This window comes from Lipotes vexillifer, unplaced genomic scaffold (genome assembly GCF_000442215.2).
Source record: "Lipotes vexillifer unplaced genomic scaffold, Lipotes_vexillifer_v1.1 scaffold384, whole genome shotgun sequence".
Lineage (NCBI taxonomy): Eukaryota > Metazoa > Chordata > Mammalia > Artiodactyla > Lipotidae > Lipotes > Lipotes vexillifer.
The window spans coordinates 3,165,818-3,184,171 of NW_006793498.1; the positions used below are offsets into that span (position 1 = coordinate 3,165,818).

At 40.4% G+C, this 18,354-nt stretch overlaps 1 protein-coding gene across 3 annotated transcripts in view; it reads right to left on the reverse strand.

Annotated features, from left to right (window-relative positions):
* Nucleotides 1–18,354, reverse strand: part of LRCH1 (leucine rich repeats and calponin homology domain containing 1) — a 189,915-nt gene that overhangs the window by 92,848 nt on the left and 78,713 nt on the right. For all 3 annotated transcript variants that reach the window (XM_007466449.1, XM_007466450.1, XM_007466448.1), the window contains exon 2: nt 5,948–6,092. In XM_007466449.1, coding sequence (XP_007466511.1) covers nt 5,948–6,092 — 145 coding nt within the window. The remainder of the gene's footprint in view (nt 1–5,947; nt 6,093–18,354) is intronic.

Consider the following 18,354-nt stretch of genomic DNA (forward strand, 5'->3'; position numbering starts at 1 on the left):
CCCTGCTGACTGTCAATTCACAAGGCACAACCTAGTCACCAGAGAAGCCAGTTCCAAAATATATACACTAAAATATTCTCCCTTCCCCTTTGAATGAGATAAGATCTTCACAAAAGAAAGAGGGATACAAGTTTGAACTGAGCAGAATTCCTCCCCTTTTCCAGTTTAAGAAGACATCGTCCATTTTCTCCGTTTCTAGAAAGAAAAAATACTACCCTACAACTGAGACTTTCTTCAGAAAGGTCAGTCACAAGGAGAAGGTATATTTCCTAGGGAGAGAAATCAAAATTCTTAGGAACAATGAAAATTAATTTTTTTGTTCATAACAAAGAATATTAAATCTGTGCTTTCTAAGGCAATCCTAGCATGTAGGATGCTTCTCCCAAGCCCTGCAAATACAGAGCTATAGTCTGAGGTTTAAAGATTAATTCTCCAAATGAGCCCCCAAAGGAATGTGGGGATACAGGTTATACAGCCATCAGGAAGTTGGCTCTTTCTGCACATTGTTTAGCAGCCAAAAGGATGCCAGGCTTCAGAAAAAGCAGCCAAAAAGGATTCCTTGTATGGCGTGATAACATTTTGCTCAAGAGACGGCCCCCTTCTCTACAGACAAGGCCTCACCATCCACTCCTAGGAGGCTGGGAGAGAAAGGGGCTTCTAATGAGTAAACCAGCTTTTGGCTCTGTGCATTTCACCCCAGTAAAGTAAAACCACTCACCGAGAGTTCTGGAAGCACTACGATCAAATGCTGTAAAGAACTTGCATTTCCTGGCTGCTTCTATTCCAGAACCTCTCTGAGATGAAACTTTTAAGCTAAGCTCCCTATTCTTAGTTGCATTCACAACACCATTACACCCGCCAAAAGCCTCTCTGCTCTGGATTCTTCTATTTTTGTAAGGTACATTTTCTTCATGAGTCTCATCAACAACAATCTCTCCAACAATTTAAAACAGATTTTACATTTTGTGAGGCTTTCCTGTGTAACCCAGGTTCAAAGCGTTTGTTCCCATATAGGAACAAGTCTTGCTTAATCACTTTTATTGTTCTTGGCCACATTTCTTGGATTAAGACACTTTCTAACAGGAAGAGACACAGTAGCACATACATTAAATCAACATAACCTTTTGTTGTGAACACCAAGAAGCAAAGATTAAAAGCCCAGTTCCTCAGATGCAGGCTACATAAACAGCGATAAATTAATGTTTTCCACAAACAGGACATTTCTATCACGAGAGGAAAAACTAGAAAACACTTCAGTGTTTTTAACTGTGTTTCACAGTGAAGATTTTCTTTCCATGTGCTAAATAAACCCGTCTCTAGTCTAAGATGGGAATTGGGATGCTGGCACCAAGCAGCCATCTGACATTTAAAGATAATGTTGCTGAGAGACCCTGTCAGCCAAGAAGCTGGTGAGGCAGTGACTCACCATCACCACCACCATCACCTCCATTGTCATCATTATCACCAACACCATCAAATATTTAAGACTGTTTACTCGGCTGGAACATGCAATGTATCCTGGAGGGTGTAATCACGTTTGACTGGTTCCCATGCATTCAAAGTCACTTCACAGGATATCTCTCTTATTTTGGAACATACAAAATCAGCAATTTCTACCTGTGATTTATTTAAAAAGAGAAAAATGTTAAAAACACAGTGAGATCATGTTTAATTTTAAGTACAGAAACATGAAATCTGTGGAACTTGAAAAGCAGCTTCTCTGCACTACTTTATCGAGCAACTCTTTTTCTCTGGCTAATAGAAATAAGAGAAAAAATCCTAAGCACTACAGAAAAGAAAGTGTCCGGGGTGTGTTTATTGATAAAGCCTACTGAACTTGCCTATTTGTTAAAGCTGCTTCACACCATGCAATATCTGAGCCAGTCTACATTGTGTGCTCAGAAGTAATTTACAGTATTTCTTTAATTTTCTGAAATTTATACAGACTTCCCCAACACATCTAAATTAGTGACAATTTGATTAAATGCTTGATTTGATTAAATGCTTCTGTCTAGAAAATGTCTTTTCAAAATCTGTATGATATTGTTTATATGTGGAATCTAAAAAATGAAACAAACTAGTGAATATAATAAAAAAGAAACAGACTCACAGATATAGAAAACAAACTAGAGCTTACCAGTAGGAAGAGGGAAGTGGGGGGCAATATAGGAGTAGGAAATAAAGAGGTACAAACTATTATGTATAAAATAAATAAGCTACGAGGACATATTGTACAACACAGGGAAAACAGCCAATATTTTATAACTATAAATGGAGCACAGCCTTTAAAAACTGTGAATCACTATGTCGTACACCTATAACTTATATACTACTGTACACCAACAATACTTCAATTAAAAAATAATCACTCAATCAAATGGACTACTAAAAAATAGAATATGAGGTTTTTTTCACTGCCATAATATCTCATTTGTAACTATCACAGAAAAAAAATTAGATTGAAGGGGACTCAGCAGGTCTCCTACAAAGCAGTCCTTTTGCAGCATCCTGAGTGCCTTGTTTCTTTTGCAGTTAAATGGATTGGCAGTTTCTCCTCCAAAGGCCAAGAGTCAACAGAATTCCACCATGCCTCTTCACCATACCCAAGAAGAAATACCTTTTATTTTGTTGACTTAGTTTGCATGAGGGGTAGAAAAGACATGAAAAGGCCACAGTGCTCAACCCTGGTTGTTATGAAGGGGAGGTCTGTCATGATCACACACAAGCACAACATTCTAAATTCCTCCTGGTTACCAGCTTGGGGGGGAGGTGGGTTGTGGGAGTGGAGGTGGGAGTTTGAAGACAGGAAAAACTCACATAGACAACACGACTATCATGTGATGTTATTACTCAGCATATCTTAGAAGACTTACAATTTAATTAGATGGCACTGGTATTTTCTAGATATTATACATTTGGAGATAAACAGATAAGTCACCTACCATTTCACAAGCTACAAATAAATCTTTTACGCAAATATAACATTCCACCTTAAATTATTCCCAAACTGAGAAATAACTCAATTCCAAGGGCCCAATTCCTAGAGGACATGTTTCAACTAAACCCAATAATCAAACAGGAATTAAAGGCCTTATAATTGAATAAACAAGATGACCATCTCCTGGTCACTTTACAGATTGCCCTGTGTTACTATTTTATATTACACGTTTACATTCATGAAGTAAATTTGATAGAAGGCATCAAAAATAATTATATATGTATAGGGACTTTCACTGGTGGTGCAGTGGATAGGACTCCATGCTCCCAATGCAGGGGGCCTGGGTTTGATCCCTGGTCAGGGAACTAGATCCCACATGCATGCTGCAACTAAGAGTTCACATGACACAACTAAGGAGCCCGTGTGCCACAACTAAGGAGCCCATGTGCTGCAACTAAGGAGCCAGTGAGCTGCAACTAAGACCTGGCGCAACCAAATAAACAAGTAAATATTTTTTTAAAAACCTAGTGAATTTATTAAAATATAATAATAATAGTTATATACGTATATATAGTACCTGGCTTTCAAAGAGATTAGAGGACGTACATACATTTTTCATATACCCTGACACAGTATCTCTGAAAAGTAAGAGACATACTTTTTCTTAATCTTCTCCACTTAGTTATCAATTCCTTTAAAGAGTTCAACACTAGAGAATATGTCTTAACACATGGTAATATTAAAGTAGGAGATGTCGGGGCTTCCCTGGTGGTGCAGTGGTTGAGAGTCTGCCTGCCAATGCAGGGGACACAGGTTCGTGCCCCGGTCCGGGAAGATCCCACATGCCGCAGAGCGGCTGGGCCCGTGAGCCATGGCCGCTGAGCCTGCATGTCCGGAGCCTGTGCTCTGCAACGGGACAGGCCACAACAGTGAGAGGCCCACGTACCGCAAAAAAAAAAAAAAAAAAAGTAGGAGATGTGAGCAAAGAAAACCAAAACAAAATAAAAGTGAGCTACATAAATAGGACCAAAGATAAAGAGATATTAAACCGAATGAGAAAGGAAACCACTACAAGCAGAAAACAAACTTTAAAAAGTTGGGTGCTTAATGATCCCTTTATTTCTTTCCTTTCCTTTACTTAGAAATTCATCACAAAACTTTGTTTACAATACTCCATACACTTCCTCTTCAACCATTGTCAGTTTCAACAAATTCTCTCTGTTCTTGAATTAGAGACTCCTGAGATTCATATTCCAATATAGTCTTTCTACCATCTGAAGATGGCAACATTATTCTACCCTCAACTAGGCTCAACATAAAAATCACCCTATCAAAACAAATTTTATTAATGCTTTTAAAGCAAAATACAAAGTTAAGATTAGATTCTCTAGTATTTGTAGAATTTTATAGTTTACATCATGCCAGAAGAAATATGTCATCTGTATCCAAAAGTTTCTCAGTGTATATATATTTAAAACAACAATGCAAAGTTAAATCTATTTACTTGCTGCATGCAGGGCTGCTGGAGATGAAAGTGTCAGGAGTAGGTAAGTGAAGTAAACAGACCAACTACATAGCTCTTGGGTTATTTCCCCTATATGGGTTGGTATTCAAAGGCAGATGTTTTAGGGAGATAATGAGCCAATATCTGTAGACACCACTCTACTGGTTCCATCAGACAACAAGGTAATCAACATTCTGTTGCAGAAGAAACAGCATGAGCTCTTACACAAGAAAACGCAAATGAACTAGAAACCTGGAAAAATGAAAGTTACATTATGTTGAGCCTCTAGATTATCCTAATAGTAACCTACATCTTATTTACCAAAAATAAGTAAGAGCCACTTAAAAACATGACCAAGATTTATTTTTCACTCCCAAGGAAAAAGATATGCAGTCCTAATGAAATGAAAAGATATGCAGTCCTAATGAAATGCAATGGAAACCCATTTTTGACTGCAAAGAAAGCTGCAGAAGACTCCTAACTCTCAGTGGTCAACCAAAACAAACAAACAAACAACAAAAACCCTAAAAAAAAAAAAAAGACATTATTATCTATCATAAATTAATGCTATACCTGGTTTATTAGGAATCCTGCCGTTTAAAGTTTGGCATATTGTTACACAGCACAAGCCTTGCTAGTTAGGTGCTACTCTTTGCACATTAAGATAATGCAACTGACAAGAGTGAAGGCTGCACAAAGGCTTGAACTTTGCAACTTTGTTTTAACAGTAGAGATAGATTTGATAAAACAGCTCCCCTTCTCTCCAGACATCCCAGATGTGAGTCAAGAATTTAGGAAACAAGGAGTCAAAATCTGGCCAGAGAAGTTGACAGTCACAGCAGCAAAGTCTAAAAGTTAGACCTTAAAATAGTTTTCTTAACTTCAGGGCTACTTAGTGCATTAATTGGTTACACTGTGTTGTGCTTAATCACAGTCAATACAGACCACTGACCCATCCTCAGCAAACACTGACCTAATTTAATGGGCTAAAGACAGCAAACTTTGTATCTTGCTGGAATTGCTCAATGCTCCTCCTTAACTTTCTCCAGTGGCCTAAAGTGAACAGGCTCAGTCAGCGCTGGGTAGCAAATCTAATGGCACAAATAACCCCCCAAACCTGCAAAGCCCTAATTTGTCCCAACCCCCAAACCTTTTCCACTTCCTTCAACCTTCCTCCTCCAAAATCTACATCAATACCCAAAGAAAATATACCAACAAGTTTCCAAGTACCAAACAGTCAAAACGTATAAATGATGCTGTATAAATTATTTTAAGAAACCAAAACATCTTGTCCTATTGACATTCAGAGAAGTCTAGTGCCAAAAACGAAATTAACGGCACTACAAATGTATTAGAAAAGATATTTCTTCAATAATCCTCATGTGATTTACTTCAAAGGGTGGTCAGAAAAGATCAAAGAGAAAAAAAGAAAAAAAAAACTGATGGAAATGCAAGCAGTTATTTTTTTTCATCGAATTTGATTATAACCTTTATAGTCAACCTACCTTAAATTTAAGTAAGTCAGCATCTGCAGATTAATGATGGCCTCCGGAATGACTCTGATACAATTATGATACAGATTAAGAATTTCCAGTGATACAAAATGGCACAATTCCATTGGAACTTCAACCAGTCTATTTTTAGATAAATCTATGAGAAAAGGAAAAAATATCTTGTTAATAACTCTTCAACATAATCCAATACAATCTTATCAACTATCAATACTTTTTCCTTAACACATTTTAAAATAAACATTATCATCTACATCTAGATCAACACTATCATTTTTTGCACCACTGTTACTATGGCACTGTGATTCCTGTTTCCTAGCGTTGTATAGCCCAATTCATACAGAAAAGCAAAAATACTGCTGAAACAGTTTTAGCCCTATTTTTTTTTTAATACATTTATTTATTTGTTGCTGCGCGTGGGTTTTCTCTAGTTGTGGCGAGCGGGGGCTACTCCTCGTTGCAGTGCACAGGCTTCTCATTGTGGTGGCTTCTCTTGTTGCGGAGCACGGGCTCTAGGCGTGCAGGCTTCAGTAGTTGTGGCACGTGGGCTCAGTAGTTGTGGCTCGCCGGCTCTAGAGCGCAGGCTCAGTAGTTGTGGTGCACGGGTTTAGTTGCTCCGCGGCATGTGGGATCTTCCCGGACCAGGGCTCGAACCCGTGTTCCCTGCATTGGCAGGCGGATTCTTAACCACTCCGCCACCAGGGAAGTCCTAGCTCTTTATATTAATTTGTAAATTCAGGCCAGGTGTAAGGGCAACCAAATCAACATTTACTTTTCGCTCCATCTGAAAATTATTTTTCCCCTGGACAAATATGTAAAATTGAATCCTTTAATATATCTGAATACACAGTTACCTTAATATTTCATTTATTTAATTCAATTTTGCATTCATAACATATTATCTCTCAGAACACGTCTTTTATACTTTTCCCAAACAAACACAGAGTAGATACTAAAGTATTTCATTCACTAGAATTACTGAGCACGCATAATGTACAAGAAAGAGATAAATCAATTGTGTCTATGAAGGATGGATACTATGCCGCGTGACCTTCAGTAAAACTGGCTCCCTTGCCAAGTGTACCAAAGACAGTAATAATGGTCTATAGGGTAATGCAAACATACAGTACAGTTTACAGTATCACCATCTCAACAATAAAAATATGGAATCGTCCTTAACGTCCAAATCTGGGAATGGTAAACATGATTGTGAAATGCCATGAAACACTGAATATAAAAAAGAGCCACCAACTCTTGAAAACAGTAACTCAACAACAACAGAGCACCTCACCCTTATTTAGCAGGGGCTTAATCCGTATGAATTGAAGATGTTCAGTAAATAATATTTCAGATACACTTAAGGAATCACACTACGTGGGTGAGGGACTTAAATAGGTCAATATAATAATGAAATATAAGTCAAAAAGCTACCTCGCTGACTGACCTTCCAATAGATACACACATAAATCGACAAAAACAGGTCTAGATTGCTTCAGAGGGGGAATTCCAGGAAACTTTTAAGGGATAATTCTGATAATATTTAAACCATTTCAAACCATATGGAAAGGAAGGGAAGTTTCCAAATTCTTATTTAAACAGCAAGGTATAATATTGATACCATCACCCAACAAAGAAAGTACACAAAAGGGAAACTACATATGAATCTCCTTTCCAAATACTGATGTGGATCCTAAATTAAAAATGAGCAAACGGAATTGAGCACTTACATAAAAAGATTAACATACTATGATTAAGTGGGATTTATTCTAGGAATATAAGGATTTTTAAAAATTATTTCAACAATTCATCATGTAAAAAGAGTGAAATATGAAACAGTGTATGATCATCTCTCCACTTTCATCCTTGTTCTCCCTTCCCCTTCTATGATTCACACTGCAGTAAACTTCTCTTAAGGTCTCTGAGAATTTCAATAGGAAAATCACATGCAAAATTATCAGCTGTCCAGGGTCGGGCCAACAGTATCGCCCTAATCCTTTAATTGAGTTATTTTGTATTTTTCCAGGAATTCTTTTTTTGAGAGTATTATATTATCCACTATAAATAAAGTTATAAGGTGTTAATGGCGGGCACCTGTCACGCCCGAACCTACAATGCTAGCCAAATGAACAGACCTCCGTGTCCACTGAGTTAGTGAGCATTTACCTATGCAACGCACCCCTATCATCCTGGGTTTGTGTACCAGTTTCTAAATTAAAAGGGAAGAAATCACAAAACCTACATGTAGCTTAGATTCTTTCAATGCCTGTATATCAATAGAAACAGATGCCTAGATTAAATTAAAACAAAGCTGAAAAACAGAAAGAAACAAAAGTTTTCCTTTCCTGTTTGTTTAGCAACACTACCCAGATTATTGACATTTTCATCAACATTTACTAAGTACATGATTTCTGCAGAAATGAAAAACACAGAGGGCTACTTTTAAAAAGTTTATCATTTGAAAGATGAAAGGCACAAACCCTGAATTGAACCATAAGGTAAAAGGTTCTAATTGTGCTTAAAAAAAAGTACAAATAAAGAGCTAAAATCCAGATGGGTAAATGTTATCATCCCTTGAGCACTTCCATCAAGCCAGGCATTATGCCTGGAGCTTTGCATCTAGTACCTCATTTAAACCAACGCAAGGAGCAGTGTCACCACCAACCTAAAGATGAGGAAACTAGGCTCAGAAAGCTTATGTGACTTGTCCAAAGCCACAGAAATAAGTAATCGTACTCACACCTAAGTACGTCTAACTGCAAGGCCTGACTGAGTTCCCCACGTGAGACCACTCTGCAAGATCATGATGTGTCCCACAGCTAGATTATTAGGAAGATACGGTGATTAAATCTTCACTGCATTTTTATTTGCCCAAAATGCAATAAAAACAGAGTCAACATGTTCTGTGTAAAGACTCAGAGGATAAGAAAGTTATAAACATTAAGTTCAAAAGAGAAAGTAATGAAAACAATATGTCACCTGATGGGCTAAATTCTGGAAGTGGCTATAGGAAACTTGGTAAGTAGAAACTCTGGCTTCAACTGCCAATTATCCTAATCTTACATAAGCACTCTGTTTCACTAAAGAGTTTAGAATGAGTTTTCAAATACGTGACTTACTTTTCCTGCTTGGGTCTGAATATCATTTAATTCTCAACTAACTTTCTTATTGGAAGAGAAAAAGAGGGTGCAAAAAAACGAGCAGGTTTGCTTTCCTATAATTTACTTAGGCTCACGCAGAAATCACCTTGGATCCTTGGGCATCCACCGCAATGGGAAAGATGCCCAGAAAGGCTGGGGAAGTCAGTCTGGATTAAGACGTTTCGATTTTGATAATCCAGAGTGGATAATCCGATTATAAACAATGGAACAAATGACATAACAGTTTGTTCAAAATTCTTCCTATCAGCTGAAAGCAAAGAACTAAAATGGGGTCTGGTCCCTCTTTTAAAACACACACACGTACACACACACACACACACACACACACACAGGAGGAGGAAGAGATCCAGGACTTAGCTGTTATTAAAGATGTGAGCAGACGGTCAGTTCATGGTGCCCACACAGATGTGAGTGTCCCTAACTGGGACTTTGAAAGGGCAGATCCATGCCAGAGACAGAGACAGCTCAAGCAGCAAGCAGGAGCCTGGCTGTCCCAGTCACGACTACAGACAGACCACGATGGGAGCAATGAAGGTTCTCCAACTCAGGAAAGACAGAAAGAATAAGAGCTCAAAGATAACAGGCAAGGGTTAAGGAGGCAATTTGTATCTTTATTTTGAAATACAACTCAAACCAGCTTGGGTAAAGGGGTCAGGAGCTGTGAGAAGCCCAGTACTTTCCGAGTGATAGAAAGATAAGTAAGCTTTAGAGATAAACAGTGATGAGGAATTTGTGTTTATTTTTGTTGTTTATTTCTCTAATTTTGTTATAACTACATGGAGGTATAAATGAACCCACTTTTGAGCTATTTCCCTAAATAAAGTATTTGCCTAGCATTTCTCAATCTCGTTGGTATACTGGAATCACTTTAAAAAATCCTGAAGTCTGGGCCAGAAGTACTAGGGTGTGACTTGGGCATCCCTGTATATCCAGCTGATCCCCACTATCCCAGGGGAAACACCGGTGATCCACCCTCTCAGCTTCTACCTAAAGCAAGACCCACCAACAGGTGGCGCTCTCCTAGGAGCAGGCGATCAGGCCCAGGAAGGGTCCGGTTTTAGACAACAGGCTTGGGAACGAAAGCCTGTGCCAATCCAGAGTTAACCACTGCTCAGTGAGATTCTTACTCTAAATTCCAACTCAACTGTTTTTGGGATACAATCAGAGCAACAAAAATCCGATCTGCAATAGAGTTTTCATATCATCGGGTGGCTACAATCAGAGAAAATCTGGTTTTTTCCTCACTGAATCTTCACCATAACCTAGGGAGGCAGGTGCTGTTGTAACTCCCTGGTATGTGTGGACACCAAGGCCCAGAGAGGTTAGGTAACTTGCCTGAGGTCACAGAGCTAGTAAGTGGCAGAGGCAAGAACTAAACCAGTAGGTAGTTCTGAACCACTGCTGGGTCGGCCTTGTAGGACTGCGGTTAGGGAAGGTCAGTTGTTCTTGTCCGTATCTCTAATTTTAAAAATAATAATAATAACAGATCCGTTTCTGAGGCCTGATCAGGAGGCATTAAAGGATCCCAAAGCTCCGGACTAAAAGTACGTGATCTTTGACCAGGTCCTAATATTTTCTCCAGGACGAAGAGCATGTGTCATGGTGCCCGGTTGCCTACCCCCAAGCTGGACTCTGTCCTTCCTTGCTGGAAACCTGCCCAGCGGTCTAGCCTGGCCCTGGGGAGCGGGGTCCACCGCAGCTCTGGGCAAACAGCCGGGCAGCAAACCGGAACTCCAGAACCACGTCCCCCTCGTGTCTACTTCTTAATTGGAACGTTCACATGAGAGCAGAGCAGCCAGAAATAAAACAATAAGTTCGACCCGGCCAAAACAAGCTTTGCAAAGCCCTAAAATAAAGTAGCCAAAGGAATAAAAATGAGCAGAGGAGGGTAGAAAAACAGTCAGTGGAATCTGGTATGCAGTCAGCACCCTCAGAGGCACGATGTTGTTTTTGTATAAAAAAGGAAAGTGGTGCCTCAGGAGGGACTGGACGAGGCCTCCCACTCTCCACCGACGACATGCTGAGCTATCAGCCGCCACAGCCGCCAGCAGAAGCCTAATGGACCAGCACAGCTGGCAACCTCATTTGCAACGTCTTGCTTTCTGGTCAGAAGAAAAGGCCTGATCACTGGCGGTCGAATCACACCCAGTTCCAAAAGGACCAAACGAGACATGTTTTGAGTTGAAGGATAAACATGTTACCATGGAAGTTTAATTTTAGCCTATTAGCGCCTATCAGGATGTCTCAATAACTGGGTGAAATATGTGTCCTTCACATATAAATCTAACCCCCTGACCCACAGACAAGCCTATGGGACCCAATGTCTTCCTTGTACTGAAGGGACACTCTGTGTCAGGCCATCTGCACCCTCTTGCTTGGTCCCTCCTGGGTCCACTGTTCAGAGATAATGCTTGGGTGGAAGGATGGTCTGGGGCCGCTTGCCCTGCCTGGACAATCCATATCCCTTTTCTTCTAGGTAGGCAGGGGTCTCTCCAGAAGAATCTCGGCTATATCCTTTTACAGGGGAGCGCTCCACAATGTCCTGGGTGTCGGACTGCCCCTCCTCTTTCAGCACAGACACCCCGCCCAGCCCCATGATTCAGCCCCCATGGGGCACTCCCGGGACAACTGCACATTTGGAAATGCTCTGGAGTAAGGGAGCCTACTCCAGGCAGTGAAGCAGAGCCCATGGGCTGACTCATCCTTGACTCTGGAGATAAAACCACCAGACACTTCCAGTGTTAAACAGGCAGAACTAGTAAGAGGGATTCATAAAAGTTTCGAGTGAGTCAACCAAGATTTCATGCTACATCTCTAAGAGATCAATAAAAAAAATCTTGTCAAACACTAGAGATTTGTTAAACAATTCCTCCGTATGAACCACGAAGTCTTCCCTGATTACCTACTTAAAATGTCAGCATGTCCATCTTAACCCCCCTCCCTCTGTTCTACATTTTCTTTTTTGTCTTAGCACTTGGATAACCTTCTAAAATAGCATACAATTTACTCATGCATTTTGGTTGTTAATTTTCTCTCTTCCTCTACTAGAATGAAAGTTCCATGAAGGCTGGGATCTTTACATTGTTCACCGGTAGACAGTAAGAGCTTAATAAATATTCACTGAGTAAATGTGGCAGGAAAGTAGATTCTTAGGTCAGACAGCTGGAGTTCAAATCCTGATCCCACCACTTAGTGTGTAGACTTGGAAATAATTACTTGATTTCTCTATGCCGCAGTTTCTTTGCCTGTAATATGAGGATAATAATAGTACTGGCTCCACTGAATTATTGGAAGGATTAAATGAGATGATACATATAAAGTCCTTAGAGCAGCACCTGGCACACAGGGAAGGACTCTAAGAATAGTCTCTCTCATTATGTTAGCTAATGCTGGGTTCCAAATGCAGTATTTCTAGCAAGAAAAAAAGGCCTGGGCTGGGAAGGAGTTTAAAATCTAGCTGGCAAGCACATGAAGCACACCATATGTACAAATGCCTCATGATAATAATAAATCAGAGATGAAAGAATAGAAAAAAATAATTGTGTATTATGAGTGAAAAACCTATAAGTTGGTTTGAAGGCTCCCTTTCCCAAGCTGAAGGAGGAAATAAGATATAGAAATTAGTCTTGGGAAATGCCAAAAAGGATATAATGACAGCCTCTTGGCCTGGTGATTTTATTAGCAGCTGATACCTATTAAGCCCACAAAGTACTAAAGAGGTAATTACCTATAGGTGGCCTTTTCCTGAACAACTGCATTACTGAAATGTTGATAGCAAAAGCTGATTTCTTTCTTGTACTTCTCCTATCCAAAGTGTTGCCCCAGAAATGAGGAAATAATATTTTAAAAGACCACCGCAGATGGAATTGGCGGGTGGCAGGAAATTCCTGTTCCAAAGTATAATCATTTTACTTAAAGAATCTCTGAAAGGCTCACTCAGAAGCTTTTACTCTTAAACACAATTCTAACAAAAACTATTATTGACTGTTTCAGTCCCACTGCATTTCAGAAGCAACAAAAAGATTTTTTAAAGGGAGGTAGCCATAAGAAAGCGTGCTTCTAAAAATAAGAAATAGTAACAGAGTGAAATATACAGACATATTAAAATTTAAGTATTTTAAATGTAATGGTCAGAGCCCTTCTAAATATTATAGCACAATGTACTAGTAGCACCAAAATAATACTCACAACGCTGAATAACCTAGCAATAGTTAACATATTTGGGAATTAAACTGTCTTTTTTTTTAATTTATTTTTGGCTGCGTTGGGTCTTTGTTGCTGCTCACGGGCTTTCTCTAGTTGCGGTGAGCTGGGGCTACTCTTTGTTGTGGTGCATGGGCTTCTCACTGCGGTGCCTTCTCTTGCTGTGGAGCACGGGCTCTAGGCACACAGGCTCAGTAGTTGGTGGCGCACGGGCTTAGCTGCTCGGCGGCACGTGGGATCTTCCCGGACCAGGGCTCGAACCTGTGTCCCCTGCGGTTGGCAGGCAGATTCTTAACCACTGCGCCACCAGGGAAGCCCTAAACTGTCTTTCAAATGTTCTGTTCAAGAGAGCAGGGCAGTGTCTATTTTTAATGATTTTGTGTAAAATTACTCAAAACAAAAACATTTTAGGTGGTTACAGTTTCTCTGAAATGACCCCATTCCCTGGTGATTCTGTTTAGCTAATGAATCATTTCCCATTTCCTTAAACAGAACTTTTGCTCTGAGACATAATGAAAACAGCCCATTAACAGTAATAATCTTTAAAATGAGAAATACTAATTTTCTCATAGAACATGGTTGCTTTAAGTAGCATTATTTGCAATAGTCAAGAGGTAGAAATAACCCAAATCTCCGTCAAAGGATGAATGGATAAACAAAATGTGGGTCTATACATACAATGGATTATTATTCAGCTTTAAAAAGGGAGCAGAGTTTGCCACATGCTACCACATGTCCTTGAGGACGTTATGCTAAGTGAGATAAGCCGGTCACAAAAAGACAGATACTGTATGATTCCACTTATACGAGGTTCCTAAAGCAGTCAAACTCATAGAGACAGAAAGTAGAATGACGGTTGCCAGAAGCTGGGGGAAGGCAAGATGTTAAGTTATTACTTAGTAGGTACAGAGTTTCAGTTTTGCAAGGTGAGAAGAGTTCTGTGGATGGACAATGGTGACAGTACACGGCAAGATGAAGGTACTTAATGCCACTGAACTGGGCACTTAAACATGGTTAAGATGGTAAATATTACGCTACATGTTATTTTATCACAACTGAAAAAAAAGAATGCTTTCTAAAATGGTCACAAAATACAAACATTATCCTGGAACTTACAATTTCCCAGAATAACAGAAATTACTAACCATGCCAGGCTGGAAGCCTGAGTGAAGGGGACAACTTCGGGGAATTACACAGGGACAGATGGCACATCTACACCATCAACGTTATTAGGCAGCTCTATGACAAGTACCACTAAATCAGCACTCACCTTACCTAACAGTGTTCTCTACCTCCATCCACTGATCTATATACACATATACACTCATCACACTGCCAACCATTGTTATGTGCTTGATGCAACTGCACCTCATAAATGTTGGGAAGAACAGTGAATAGCAGTGCCTGGAACTCAACAAATGACAGTTGAGAAAAGAAATAAATTAGGGCATGGCTTCGGCTTTAACAATCTCACAGAGCAGAAAGGAAGAGAGACACACAGCCCAATGGTAAAATTCGAGAGAGACATGTGAGAAGAGGCACAGTCACAGATAACCGCAGGAACGGGGGTCCTCGAGGGTGCAGAGGAGCCCAAAGGAGACATAGCATGGGGCTCTGCTGAGACCCTAGGCGGGGAAAAGGGAGTGTGTGGGCCAGCCCCCTGGCAGGTCAGACTAAGGGCAACTGCTCGGGTGCTGTGAGCAGGGCAGGAGCCCTTGGGTTCTCCGGGGTGCGAGAGGGAGAACAGAGTCTCTGGAGCTTTCCCTGTGAGGTTCTAGAGCTCAAAGAGCACTTCAGTAAAGCACACGATAGAGTATTTAAAATGAAACAAATACCTTGCTGCTGGACTAAGGTTGAGCAGCTGGTGACAATCACTCACCAGCCAGTTCATGGACAGTCTCTGTCACATTGTAACTAGAGGAAAACTAGTTACTGGCGATTAAGGGATCCGGCAAGTGCTGCACAATGAGTAACTGGGGAATGCAAAGAAAGTGAGTCCCAAGAGCTCTAAGGGCTCAAACTCACATGAGTATATTGGAGTTAAAGGAGGAAAGTGGACTTTCTGTGAACAGAGCAGGGAGCAGGAAGGAAGACAGAGCGGCCAACCTTGAACTCCATGGCCTCAGTCTGGCTGGAGTTTACTATCATTCCAGGTTTACTACCCAGAATGAAACAAGGCACAGTTGTGAGCTGACTGCGTAAATATTAACCTCAACCAGGGGCTTCCCTGGTGGCACAGTGGTTAAGAATCCGCCTGCCAATGCAGGGAACATGGGTTCAAGTGCTGGTCCGGGAAGATCCCACATGCCGCGGAGCAACTAAGCCCATGCGCCACAACTACTGAAGCTTGTGCGCCTGGAGCCCGGTGCTCTGCAACAAGAGAAGCCACTGCAACGAGAAGCCCACGCGCTGCAACAGAGAGTAGCCCCCGCTCGCCGCAACTAGAGAAAGCCCATGCGCAGCAACGAAGACCCAAAACGGCCAAAAATAAATAAATAGATAAATAAATTTATTAAAAAAAAAAAAAACAACTCTCAACCATAAGAGAAATGTTATTTGCTGAAAGAAAGCTCTTTATAATAAAAATGACCTTACCATAATTTTTTTCCCAGGATTTTTACCTTTGTTAGCTTTTGAAATCAAATATACTGTGAAAGAGTCTACAGAACGTCAGAAAACTATAAGCATCAATTAATTAGATTCTTTTATTATATATTTTAAAAATAGAAAATAAAAACATTAGGAAAGTTAATATTGCCCCCCCCAAGGTAAAGAGGGTGGAATGCTTTTATATTTTTTATTATTGATTTGGTCTCTCATTAAAAGGAGGTTTTTAGAGGCAAATCAAATATTATCGTTTTTTGCAATGTTGTAAATAATCTCAGGCATGAAACCATGTAAGATCTTTAACTACCAAAGATAAAATTATTGACCCTCCAAGAGACTTTCTAACTGGCATGGAAACACATTAGTACATTTCTAAAGAGTTCTAAGATAAAGAAATGAATCTTTCCTTTTATTAACTCTCAACTAAATCACAGTTCTACTAGCCAGATAATCCATTATTCAAGTTCCCCAAATACTTGCGTTAAACATCAAGAAGAGTGTGGGTAATAGCCATCACTTTGAAATAGAAATCATACAGAATTCAAAATTTATATCATATGGTGTCAATTATATCAGCGGTTGACTAATCTCAAATGAGACAAAATTTTAAAAGCCACCCACAGGTTCTGAGCCAGTTTCAACATATTGCTGATAATGTCAAAGGTGGAATCATTACCACAAATTAAAAAAAAAAAAAAACCCTTAAAGACATTGCTAGTGATATTTTTAAGTAGATATGATTCAAGAAATCTAAAGTTACTATAATATTTAAATGTAATATTCCATAAGAAACCAGTCTTATACATCAGTCTATTTGAAAATCCATAGTAATCTTCTAATACATAATAAAAATACTATTTTTACCACTAATGACATTTTATGTGTATAAAAATGCTCAGAGCAGCCATAAATTATTGTTTCACTTGTCTGTCCTTCTTTGAAAATAGACACATTATTTGGGGGAATTTTAAATTCAACTTTGTTATCTTTTGGATAAAATTGAAACTTCAAATTTCAAATGAAGCCTATAGTTTTAAGAGAGGGAAAAGGACAATTCATCATGCTTTTCTATTTGGGAAAGCTTCTTTGCAACAGAGTCACTCAACAAATACTTTTTGTGCAACCCACTGGGTACCAGGAATAGTTCTGAGCAGTGGGCAAAAAGCAGTGAACACTGGCAAAATCCCTGCCCTCCAGAGCTTACAGGCTAGCGGGGTGTGACCTAAACAAAACTAATAGAGAAAAATAAAGTAGGATAAAGAAATAGGAAGTCTGGAGCAGGGGACTGCAAATTTGAACAGGATGACCAGGGAGAATTCACCAATAAAGTGAAAATGAGTGAAGAGTTGAAGGAAGGAAGAGAAGAAGTCATGGGAATATCTGGGGAGATGAGCGTCTCCCCAGGATGAACAGCAAATGGAAGAGCCCTAAGGTGGGAGGAGGGGCCATACGGCAGGGACACCGGGGAACCCTGTGGGGCTCCAGCAGAGGGAACCAGTGTGACGATCTTAAGAAGGTGGAGGTGGCAGCCTTCCACAGGGACGTGGACAGTTACTCTCCGGCAACGGAGGTAAGGCAGCGAGCGGATCTGGGCACAGATGCAGATAACTGAGCGGATAGGGTGGTGGGCACACAGCGAAGTTCCCTTCTGATTGCCCACAAGCCCAAATAGCTGAGAGGGAGGGAGGGAGGGAGGAGATGTTAACGGTTTCAGGAGAGACAAAGTCTGAAGTCGTCAATAAGAGAGCAGGAAAGTGACAGCACTAGAGAAACATAGAGTGAGTGCCAGTGGTCGTGAACTGAAAGTGGGACGGCTGGGACAGCCACAGTGCATACAAATGCCCGAGAGAAGGTGCATATTTCACTGTGTTCATTTGGTCATGTCCAACCTCAGTACCTTTGCCTATCAAAAAGCTCAACATAGAGATGAAAAAAAAAAGTATTGGCTTGTAGTTTGCAGCTCTGGTCCCAGAGTACGTATCTAACTGGAGAGAGCCCAGCAAAGTCACCACAGGTGAGCCTACTCAGCAGTAAGTCACAGATGCTGGCCAGGTCGGGGGGCACTCCCAAGGCTGTGTGGCATCTTCCCTATCCCTTCCCACCACAAGTAAAACCATCTACACTCACTCAGTCATTTACTGGATGTCTCTACAAGCTGGGCACAACATGCCAGATGTTGTATAGAGCAACATGAATTGAACACTCGATTCATAACCTCAAGTAACTCAGGGTCCAACAGGGGAGGAAGAGAAATCAAAGAAAATGTACAATGAATTAGATCTATATTTATCAGCATGGTTAAATATCAATTCTGTCTGAAAGGTTGAGAAAGGCTTCAAGGAGGCATTGACCTGTAAGCTGAGTCTCTGGACAAGTATCTGGGAGACCACCAGAGGCAGGGGGGGGAAATTCCTCCCGACCCACCAGCGCCCG